At 34.0% G+C, this 12,718-nt stretch overlaps 1 protein-coding gene across 1 annotated transcript; it reads left to right on the forward strand.

Moving 5' to 3' along the window:
* The first annotated feature begins 1,881 nt into the window (after window positions 1-1,881).
* LOC128549956 (opioid growth factor receptor-like protein 1) lies at window positions 1,882-12,375 on the forward strand. Its single transcript, XM_053527751.1, has 4 exons — window positions 1,882-1,957; window positions 5,733-5,808; window positions 11,124-11,529; window positions 12,343-12,375. The coding sequence occupies exons 1-4, from the start codon at window positions 1,882-1,884 to the stop codon at window positions 12,373-12,375; spliced, it is 591 nt and encodes a 196-aa protein (XP_053383726.1).
* The last annotated feature ends 343 nt before the right edge of the window (window positions 12,376-12,718 follow it).

The following is a 12,718-nucleotide window of genomic DNA, read 5'->3' on the forward strand; positions in this document are numbered from 1 at the left end:
TCACAAGGTGAAAATATGCATTTTTGACTATTTCAGGAGCCATAACTCTGGAAATAGGGGGCGGAGCCAGGCAACGAATAGGAGGTGCGCAAGTTCATATCATGATAAAGGCTCATGCAAGGTTTCATTAATTTGTATGAAAAACGTTTTGAGCAAGGCGCGTCACAAGATCAAAAATGTGCATTTTTTACTATTTTAGGGGCCATAACTCTATAAATAGGGACTGAACCAGAAGAAAAGGAGGTGAGCAAGTTTATATCATGATAAAGACTCATGCAAGGTTTCGTCAATTTATATCAAATGCGTTTTGAGCTAGGCGCGTCACAAGGTTTAAATGTGCATTTTTTTCTATTTCATTTCATATCTCTATAAATAGGGGGCGGAGCCAGAAAAATAGGAGGTGAGCACGTTTATATCATGATCATAGGTTAAAGGTCAGTAATTCAAATCTTTCTTTGTTTCATATAAAAAACGACAAGTTCAGGTCGTCTTTACGTATTTTTAGAGAATATCACTTTTTCCTACACCTATTTTTCATGAAAGCTCTTTCACAGATTAACGAAAAAATGAAAAGAAAATAGGGGGTTGAGTAGTTCCTAGTGAAATGCCAGTCAGTTGTGATCTGCTACACTAAAAAAGGCGCATATTTGCTCTCGTCCGCGCAATAAACACGTACATCCGGTTTCGATCTGTAAAACTTGCCATGTGGGGTGTATGAACATGAAAACCGTCTCATTTCATACAGAATGTATTCTAGTAGCGACAAAGTGTGATCAAAGCACTCGTTCTACACGAATTTGCGCTAAAAAATGGGAAAATTAGGATCTATTTATTATGGACTTCTTTCTTCTACACCACGGAAGCACATTTTCGACCGAATTACTGACCTTATTCCTATAAAGACTCATGCAAGGTTTCGTCAATTTATATCAAATACGTTTTGAGCTAGGCGCGTCACAAGGTACAAATATGCATTTTTTACTATTTCAGGGGCCATAACTCTGGAAATATGGGGTAGAGCCAGACGAGAAATAAGAGGTGCGCAAGTTCATATCATGATAAAGACTAAAGCAAGGTTTCATCAATTTATATGAAATACTTTTTAGCTAGGCGCATCACAAACCTTATTTTTCGGACGGACGGACGCATGGACAAGACCAAATCTATATGCCCCCACCACTCATAGTGGGGGCACAACAAGTACGAACGTTCAATGCTGTGTCAATTTCGATGAGCTACATTGCCTATACGTATAGAGACTGGTCGATATGTGGGTGAAACGCCAGAACAGAGACTTTGTAGGTTTTGCACACAGAATGTATCGAAAAGCGAAACGCACATTTTGCTACTGTAAAACTATATATATGGAGATATTTTAACCAGTAAAGATTTCCGAAATCTCTCGATAATAGGAAAAATAAATATCCTTATTAATTCACACCTGAGAAAATCAGCAAAATTTATCATGAACTTTTTTTGTTAAGTGTTGTATATTCTTAAATCTTATATTATGAAATAGTGATGGTATAATTTTTTTTAAGATTACATTTAACAACTGTTTGTCATACGTCCTTACCTCATACACTTAAGTTGGAATACAGTCTATTTAAGAATTGAATGGTATTTTTCTGCGATTCATCGATGTATGAACTGCCGGGAAGTTTACACCTAATTTGCATAAGGAGTTTATGTAAAAATTAGGTGTACACTTACTGATAGTTCATACATCGATGAACCGCAGAAAAATACCATTCAATTCTTATAATTACAACTATAAAAACTTCTTCCATTTGTTTCCTATTTGAAAAAAATCCAACCTTTTCAGAAACGAAAAAGTAGTCCGTAAAATTATGAATATTAATTAGATGTAATGAATACGTGATGGCTTCATTGAGAAATGAAAGTTGGTCATGTGTGCTGAAGCAGCCAACCAGAAACGCGCAAATCTATGAAATGAGTAATAGTTGTAATTATATAATAAACAGTTTTTTTTCTATGAGATGTATCATAGAAGTTCTCTGGACCGTTTAGATGGGGATCAGGCACGTGTCCAGGTGGGGGGCCCCCCCCCCCCCCCCCCCCCCCCCCCAGCTGGCTGCCTAGTTACGATTTTTATTACTATGGGCCCCTCAATTAACAAATTTATACACCAGCGCAACTGGCTTGATTTGACAGCAATACACAGGCTAAAGAGCCATAAAACCGTGTCTGGTAGTGGAAATTAGCCCCAGGCATGTCACAGGTAAAAGTTTATCTGTGCATGCTTCATTGATCGCTTGATCGGTACTTGATTAGGTAGTGGAGAAACTATTATGTTTTTTACTCTTTGGAAGTGTTATAAAATGATCAGAACATTGTTGGTTTTGTTAAGTAAATCTTAAAATGAATCTGAAAATTGAAACATTATGATGGTTGTATTTTGTTTCTACATTAAGGCACATTCCCCAAATTTATTAAATTGATCTTTTTATTTTACAACAATTATGAATTTGAAACTACTGTATCAATTTTACTCTTTTGGGTCCAATAACCTTACTTAAAAACTCTCATAGTTTTAAAAGTAGTTTCTCAGTAAATCTCACAAAACGCATCTAAAACTCGTTACTTATGAGGGGTTTTATACATAAAAATATCACTTAATATGTGCTGTGATGTTATAGTTTGTACAGTCAAAGAAGTATAAAATACACATCTATTTATTTTTATAGATCTTTGGTACAGTTAAGAGTTCATTGTCATTTGAAATCTACGATGTAAATAGTAATTGTCATAATATTTCGTTTGTTTTGTTGGAAATCTAAAAACATTTGGCTATTTTGCAAATAGGATACCCTTGATAATTAGACTAGCCACTAGACTGATAATTACGACATTTCTATGATTTTTTTTCTTTTTTATGTTCATAGAGACAAAAGTCAGTCTATTCTAGAGATTTTCTAAGAGGACTGATGTTAAAATTGTAATATTGGACATAGTATATAGACTGGCTCAGTTCACTACATGAAATCATAAAATGGGGAAAAAATATCATAGTCTAGGAGCTAGTCTTCTTAATAATCATCTTAAAACTTCAACATTTTTTTCAACTGGGTATCATACAGAAAAATAAGTCCATACACTGTGACTGTACAATCATACATACACTGAAAAAGGCTCGATGAAATGATTAAAAAGTAGACTTTTCCTTAAAGACACTGATTCTGGTATGCCTGGTATGTGGCCTATGGAGATGATAAGGTCTGCGTATTGGCGATAAGGGCCAATACACAAGTCAGGACCATTGGTAGACTTGCTTCTGTTTATCATAATAAGCTACTGTATAGCTACTGTGCAGTAAATAAATTGCAGGTGATATTTCTCACCTTTATAGCAAATCAGTTCTCACCTTTATAAGGAGTTTAGAAAGCTTGATTGAATTAGGGTTAAATAAACAAAGTGATAAGATACAACAGTGTTTTATCATATTTTTAATAAAGTAAATTTTTTAACAATTACATTTCATTATTGCTGTTTTTTATTATCAAAAATATAAAAAATGCATTCAGGCACATAGCTTTTAGAAGTAATAAATTATTGTGTATTTTGAACAATGATATATCTTTATTGCTGGATTTTATTATACATAAAAGGAAGTTAACATTATTTAGACAACACAAGAGGAATTAAGCATTTTTAATATATAACATCCTTCTGTCTATATACCTTCTTTATATATTAAAAATGCAACTGAGCGCTTCTTTAATTTCTAATAAAATCCAGCAATTATCTTTTTTTTTTTTTCGTTTTTATTTTGTTACTTTTGATAAAAAGATCATAATCATTGAATAAACAAACTTGTAATTTCTCTTATTAAGTTTTGAATAATTATTTTATAGTGAGAAATGCTTTGCTATAAGAGTTATAATTTAATTGGCCAGGACATTACTCAACATGACTGAGCAATCAAAATTAGTATCTTATCAATTAAAATAATTTTGTGTACATGCTGAAAAAAGACTAAAAAAACAACAGCATTTCAATTAATAAAATGGAAAACACAGGAAATAACCAATTTACCTGTAGGCAATAAAATTTATGATTCTCTGACAATAATTAGGCTACATGTCAAATCTACAGGGGTTTTATTGACCCTTATCAGACTGGACCAGACAGGATCTTGTATATTGGGGATTAAAAAGTCTGGTATTTGGGGGCGGTCACTTATATAGGAGATTTTCTTTGCCTTTAAATATATGATACAAAGGTGTTTCAGGTAGCAGGAAAATGCATCTATTCATGTGCCATATTAAAAAAATTTCGCAATCGGGAGGGGATACCCCTCCCGAACCCACCCCAGGTTGGGCCCCCCCAGCAAAAAAATCCTGCACACGGGCCTGGGGATTAACCCAATCATCCGGGACGGTTTGCATGCTGTGATGCATTTCACAGGCATCATACTAATTTATTCTGTCTGTTCAAAATGTAGGATATCTTTTGTTCTATTCTGTTCTAACCTGTAACTTTGATAACTTTAATAGATCAGTTAATCTTTTACGCTATTGTATTTTGGTTCATGTTTTGATCGCACCTGTTGGTTCATCTTTTGTTTGCATACAATGAATGTCTGCCATATCTATTTATATACACCAATTACATTTTACATGCTTAATTAATTAAGGTGACTTATAGGTCCATTGGGCCGTCTTTTGTATTTATAATTATTGTCATTATTGTATTATAAATGCACATGTCACTATATAAATAATTACTTATCTTTCTTATATACATGGATTTAAAGGTAATTTTAATGTCTTTTAAATGCATGTATTAATGCTTACTTGGATGGATAGGGTGTGATAAACAATTTTGTACCTATGCTATTAAGAGAGAAATGCCTTTAGCGACCATGATACACAACACACACATCTGAAAACCTACAGTTCTATCGGAGTGAACTATATTCAAAACCGTCCCCGGGTAGGTATCTAGCACATTTTCCCCTTTTTATACATTACATTGCCTATAGACAGTTGATATAAGATTCTTTCACTGGTTGTAGGTGCAGATGGGAATATCTTGCTCGACTGTAACTGTTTAGGCGGTAACGAGGTTCAGCCAAGTTACCTCGTAAACAGTTTCCCGAGAGCCAGATATTCCCGTCTGCACCTACAGCCAGTGATTGAATCTTTTTCTTGCATACCATATGAATTCAAGAAATAATTGTAAAAAAATATCAATCGAACGACTTTCTTTTAAGAACTATTTCTTATAGCAGCGTATTTAAACAAAGCGCGAGAAACCAACGTCCGTAAACAGGAAAGACGTCATGACGTTTCAAAGACAAATAACAATGTTCAGTTCCGGTTTTGTTTTATCGGTTGCAGCATAACGTTATGAATTTTTGCTAAAATGACATCTTTTGAATCGAGAAAAATACTATCAGGAACAAAGAAGAACTGTCAAGGTATTAGATGTTTATTTCTTTCTATGAAATAAAATTTACTATATAAATCTTCTACATATATGTACTTCGTAATACGTCATTTACACCACGAGAAGATGGATTTTTCCAGCACCGGTAAAAATACCGGAAATCCCCGTCTGGTATGCAAGAATACAGTATTCAAACATGGCTAGACTCGATTGCCATTTAAACAAAGAAGAAGGTCAAGCTGTGTTATCTGATAAATACTTTCCTGTATAATCAATGAGTATAACCCGTATAACATAATTTCAATTTATGTTTGTAACAGGTTCAAAGATTGAGGATATGTTGGAATGGAAAGGTGATTATCTAAAACTAGAAAGCGAACATAATTACATACAATGGTGAGTTATTTAAGTGGCAACTTACATCATTCACGACTGCTGTGTTGATAGCCATGAAAACCGATGCTATATCAGTCTTTTCTAAAACTTAACGAAAGGATTTAGATACATCAGATCATCTGGGCCAAAACAACATAATAGCATACACCGTGTGATTGGGTCTACTCAAAAGACAACATACATAAACAAACATTTTAGAAGATCCTTCAAAACGCAACCAAGCAAAATAGTAGCAGACGACTCTGAAGGGATGACCAATTTATCTCTTTATGATCATTTAACACTGACAATGCAGCTATGTTGGCTTGTCCAAATGATCCTGTATCATGTTGACATTTTTAGCCGTTCTGTGACTTGATAAAACGAATCAAATAAATAGAAGATCGTTTGGACAAAGCAAACAAAGTAGCTGAGTCTGTTAAATGATCGTATACGGACTGAAAAAAATGACAACGTACGTCCAATTCCGGGAAAGTGGCAACTTTTCATGGCCACAACACGGCATCTAAATACCGTTGTTATTGAGGTTAGTCAAAAAATACAGTGTATAAGAAGACGTTACCTTTGATTCGCACATGTTATAAATTCTACTGATCGGTTAGGGGGACTAATCCACACATTTTATGCGAAAATTAATTTCTCTCAAACAAAAAACCTTAGAAAGTGTGTGCTCTGAAAGTGACTAGTGATACAAACTTATTGATATAAGATTTTCGCAAGATATTCTTATAAATAATCAAAAATATTGTATAGAAGGAAGTGAACCGGGGCAACGCATTTGGAAAAAATGAAGAAAATTTACATTCTTCGTGCATCTTTACCGCTGTCTAACTCATTTTCAATCACTTAACAATTTTTAAGCTCATATATACATTCCGTGTCAAATTTACTAGAAATGAACAAGTTGAAAAACTTCACCCAAAGTGTAGGCGAGTAGCTTTAAGAAGTATTTTTCAAATTATTTTAATTCATCATGTCGCGGATTGGTATAATAAAGAGTTAAATTGAATATCAACTCAAATTTGATTGAAATACTGCTTTGATGTTTTTTCTTTAATACTTGTTTTGTTTTTAATTTTATGAACTTGCCGAAATAATGCAAATCTAACATAACTATATCAAAATATAATTTTGAAGTTTAAGTCTGGAGATTAAAATGTTATAAGTGAAAAATACCTATTTTATCCATCGTATATTACATACTACATGCTTAGTTTGTCTGTGCGAGTGTATGTATGGAATTATGTTCTAACTAAATCGATAAGAATAATAATGAAAACAATGAACAGCCCAGAAAAGAATGTTCACTAGAGGGCTGGCATAAGCGGAACTCTATTATACAGTAATAGATGGCATTTAATCGACCCTATGTATCAGAAATACGGTAATTATAAACTGTCGCATTGAAATTTAATCAAATCTATACGAGCCCCTCGTAAGAAGATCACATAAAAGAATAGAACACAACCAAGCAAAATAAAAGCAGACGCGGTTTGATTGAGTCTGTTTATGAGAGGTTACGAATGTGTTGAACTTCCTTAATGCCCTCGATTTAAATTTAATACGGAGTTTCATTTGTTTACACTTGACTTTATTGAAGAGGTTAAGGTAGTGGACGGCAAAGTACGTATCCTCCGTATGCGATTTCGGTATTTTCCAGTTTTATGGTAAGTCATGTGCACGTTGAGCTATATTTACGTCCTAAACCTAACGAGAATGCATAATCACTTAACAATTGCCGAGAAGTTTAGTGAAGCGTGGAAACTACCAAAAATAGCTAGGTGCCAAAGTTCAAGTTTTTGTATAATGATGATTCAATGACTAGTTGATAAACGATATACGCAATCTACCCGCAACAACAATGCAATAGTATACTTGTCTTTCAACACAAAGAGGTAACTTCAATTAAAAAATGAAAGAACACTTCATCGTAATTATATCAGTAATATTTCATAAATACTGATTTAATGCATAATTTGTATTAATAATATTTCAGGCTGTTCCCAAGACCAGAAAGTACTGGTGTGAATTTTTCTGCGCAACCTCTCCAAGACCACGAGGCACACGTGACAATTTTACCAACATATGATATAAGTGTTAAATTATATCTCTGTATTTTATTCAAACATGATTTGTTTCATATTGCTGTACATGTACAAATGCACGATCACATCTAATCATAAATTTGTGTCTAAGGTTTCAGAGAAAGTTTACGAAACATCAATTTCAATCTATATATATATATATATATATATATATATATATATATATATATATATATATATATATATATATATATATATATATATATATATATATATATATATATATATATATACACGGTATAAAACGTATGTAAACTCGTACATGTAATAACGTGATTAAAAATGGAAGTCAATATAGCAAACATCCAGCAGATTTAGTAAATAGAAATTGTTTCTTTCTCCGTTTTATATGGTCTATGTTTACTTTGGGAAACGAATATAATTATACGTTGCCTGTTACTTCATACATTATTTTAAAAATCCTGTCTGATGATCCGGAAAAAGTACCCGGTGTGAAGAAGCTGGTCGTTTTGGGCGGGTATAAAATTTACAACATTGCTTTCTTTTCTAGGCCATTAGAGAGGACAAAATATTAAGAAATGATGCTAATTTTTCTATGGAATGGAACTTGAACTAGAGACAGTTACGTTCAAGCGCGGGGACAACTGGGAGGAGAGATATAAGCATCTAAATGGGTAATCTATTTACTATCTTACTATCTATATTTATTCTGACAGAAGTACAGTGTGTATTTCACAAATAGATATAAAATGAAAGGAATCAAAATTGCATTAGATTGCACTAGGTGGAAATCCAATTAAGTAGCATGCATGTGCCTGGAGAACTTTCATAAATATTCATGACAAGTAAAATAAACAGTTCATTGTTTCAGAAGGGTGTATAGTAAATTTTTGGCTCAGATAAAAACAATATTGGTATGAGGTATCCGTGTGCAGTCCAAGCCTAGCAAAGCTGTTTCCAAATGAACAATATCATTCGTATGTAGAGATTTATGATTTAAGCGGTCCGTCATTTCTTCTGTTCGATATATTTTCATGAGAGTTGTTGTCGAGATTCTCACACATAGCCTCCTTCTATTCAGTTTTTTTTTAAATCTCATTATACTAGTATTTGTGTACATTCCGTTGAGGCTATATACCTCTTCCAGAAATTATGCCATTTCACTTCTGTGTGTTAGTTTTCCATGGTATTCAAAAACAAGGACAAAGAACAACATCACTGATCCTCTAGTAATAGCGTCGCTTCCCTTGATAATTTTAATTGCTGCTCGAGTACTAGTCAGATGAACGCCATTACCTAATATCTGAACAACACTCATATAGGTGTTTAACAACTTCGCCATTTCGTCTTTTCTTCTTTCTATACTCTTATATACGGAACCGTTTGTCTGCTTTAGTTATTAACTGATTTCTGACAAGAGACTATGATAATTAGATTAATGTTTCTAATATAGGGCTGCGACGTTTAATTGCAGTGCTTTTCCCTTCTCTCTAGCGTCCGTTACACGAATCTTTTGATTTGTCTGAATGCTATTTGTATTTGAAAGTTCACTTGATATGTCGCTTGATTTAGAAAATAACCGAGCTTCTAGACATTAATGAACTTAAGTTTCCGTATGTTTAAAGGTGTTATCGTCCGAACTGTTAAAGAAATATAATACTAACCTTAAAACACTTTTAAAACTTGGTCTTACACACCCGGAATACTATGGTGATGTAGTTCATAAAATTCGGAAAAGTAATCATAGTCCTTATTTTAATCAAATATTTGTAAAATGTGTTAAAAAGTTTATCAAAAGAGGATAAAATGCGAAAATCTTAAAGCACAGTGCATGTTTGGTGATTGATCCCTCTACAGTTAATCGTTACGCTTTCCTATTTGATGGTGCGGTGACTAATAAAGTGTAAGACTTTTTGATGCTTTTCTCCTAAATCCTACAAAACGGACAGAGGGGGTGGAATTTTGTATTGCAGCTTTCTTATTCGTGCCCTTAAAAGTTAGGTTCTTGGTGCTTTGTCTTCAGACAAGTTGTTGAGTACATTGGTGTAATTATACCTTAGATTTATCATAATTTTATGTTTTACTTTATAAGATCTGGTATTTTTCAACTAATGTTTGAGCCTTTCTCAGAGTTGTGTTGTCTAAGTTGTTGAGAATAGGGTAAGTGCGAGGTTGGCATGCCCTAAACGCGTTTAAACCCCGAGTTTCCTTTATATAGGTAACCGACCGTTCCAAGGCGGTGCCCCTATTTTCAACTCGTTTTCTGTCTGTCCTGTATTTTGTGTTGCTTTTGTTGTCTTGTTTGTTGTTAGCGTGTCTTTCCTCTTTCTCCTCACTCTACTCTATCGTCCTCTCCCATCTTTTCCCCTTCCTATGAGTACGTTATCGTGTTCACTTTAATTGTGGTTGCCGGAATCCTTAGGCGGTGCCCGATTGTTGTTTTTTCCTGCTCTTGTGTGTGCTTGTGCGTCTGTGTGTCTTGGGCGGTGCCCTACAGTCTTGACATATCTTACTTGTCTGTTTGTTTATCAATGATGTAAGTTAGTTGTGTGTGTGCTTGCGTACGTGCGTGTCTGTGCTGCTGTGGTTTACGTTGTAGGGTAATTACACCCTCCCCCGCCCCCACTTCCTCACTTCAAACCCCTACCCCTTCCTTCCAATATTTTGTATAAAATTAAAATGTAACTGTTGAATTGTTGAAGCAACCCGTCTATAATATTTTTCCGTTACAGCTTCTTTTTGTTGTGGGCCTACTTTGCTAATACGTGGCTCTGTGGCTGCGTTTGTGGTGCTCTGTGCTTCCGAGAAATCTTCTCTTACCTTTTATCTTTTATCATTTACATTACTGTGTCGTAAACAAGACCTAATTTAATCTGTCCGCTATATACTGTTGGTACAGATACACAAAAGATAGTAGGTAAGGGTAGGTAGCAAGTATTCCAAGAACCATATATATTCTATATCACAGTAAAATATTTTTCATCCGTTTTTCTAATTAAATTCGGGATAATTGATATGCTAGTATTCGAATTTTTATAACCACTAACAGCTGACAGAACCAGCGCCACAAGATATAAATAATACGGCTTTGCGTTTGCATTTCCAGTTTCAGCGAGTCATAGTTTGTGCAACGCTCTCTGTTTTAAGAAACCCGTACAGTTTTCACACTGAACATTATTATTAACCGTAGGTCTCAAACTGAATATTGAATTATGCTGATTACCTAATCCAAAATAAGTTTTTTTCCAGGTCAAAACACAACCAATTACGAATTACAAGAATCATTAAATCGCTAGGAGAGTTGGGTTGGAAACATCTACAGAAGCCTTGGTTACAATTTATGATACGTGAAGCAACAATAAATCAAGTTCTACCTGAACTGAATAATAAAACCACTATGGATCACTTCATCCGTGCTTTAAAAGCAAAAGAAGATAAAGAGGAGACAAATAAATTGTTAGCTAAATTGAACGATCTGCAACATAAAAACACAACTGAAGTTGATAAGAACGATGGTAAAGTTGCTGCTAAAAGCAGTTATAAAGATTTTAAAGATGATGAAGGAAGTGAAGACAACAGTGTAAATGATAATGAAGTAACTGAAGGCAATGAAAATCACGAGGGCGTTGTAGGTGACGAAAAGAGTGATCAAGAAGTATATGCCATGCAGAAAAACATTGACTTCTTTAATATATCAGCATCGTTAATATTATTTGGAATAGTTTTGCGCACGTAACGTTACATGATTCAAAGATATACTCAGTGTTCCTCGGTGTTCTATATGTATAATTATATGGAAAATATAGAATTTGTGGCCACGAAATAATATACATAAAGTACATTATATCAAGGTGTGTCCTATAATGTAAATTTATCTGCTACTAAATCGGATCAGAAAACCACTAAGGGGCACATATAATATCCCAAGCGTGAAAAAACATCGGTCCAAGCACTTGAACAAAAGGCTACACAAGACGATTTAACAAACTGAACGTAACTAAATCCATGTCTAGTAAATAATAGTAATCGTATGACCATATTGACTGCTGGCATGAATGAAATGCAATACGCAACAGAAAACCTTGCTTCCTGTAGGCAATAAAACAAAGTCGTCCACGCTATTACATGAATGAAATGCATTACGCAACAAAAAAAACCTCGCTACATGTAGGCAATAAAACAATGTCGTTCACGCTTTTCCTTTTTATATAATGGCTCAATAAGTAATATCCTGATAGCAACACAAAATTAGACTCTCAAAGAAGGCAAAAGATGATGGAATGGATTATCGAAAGAGCACCGAAGTGTTTCTTTGAGGTTAAAATGTGACAAATATTACTCGGATATTTCAGTGCATTTAGCTTATCAATTTACAAGGAAATTTAAAGATGCTTTTCTGATAGACTATAAGAGTACATTGTGGAAAATGTTTTATAGATGTAAAAACTCTAATTTAATTTTATTTCAGGAGCATACGAGAGAATTACGAATACAGGCTTAATGAAAATCTACATTTCTATCGGAATGAACTATGTTCAAAACCGTTCCCAGGTAGGTATCGAAAACATTTCCCCATTTTTTATTTCTATAAATTACATTACGTATAAACAGTTGATACAGCATTCAAACATGACTCGATTTGATTGCCATTTAAACAAAGAAGAAGGTCAAGCAGTCTATTCTATGATAAACAACAGGTGACGCCTGGAGCTATCAGAGAGCTAAGTGACGTCAATTAAGACGTTAAATTTGCCGTATGGCTCTTTACTACTGGGCATAGTGAAGGCTAGCACATTTTTTTATAAAGTTCAATTAGCATGTAAGAATACTTGCCTGTATAATTA

Source organism: Mercenaria mercenaria, chromosome 17 (genome assembly GCF_021730395.1).
Source record: "Mercenaria mercenaria strain notata chromosome 17, MADL_Memer_1, whole genome shotgun sequence".
NCBI classification, from domain to species: domain Eukaryota; kingdom Metazoa; phylum Mollusca; class Bivalvia; order Venerida; family Veneridae; genus Mercenaria; species Mercenaria mercenaria.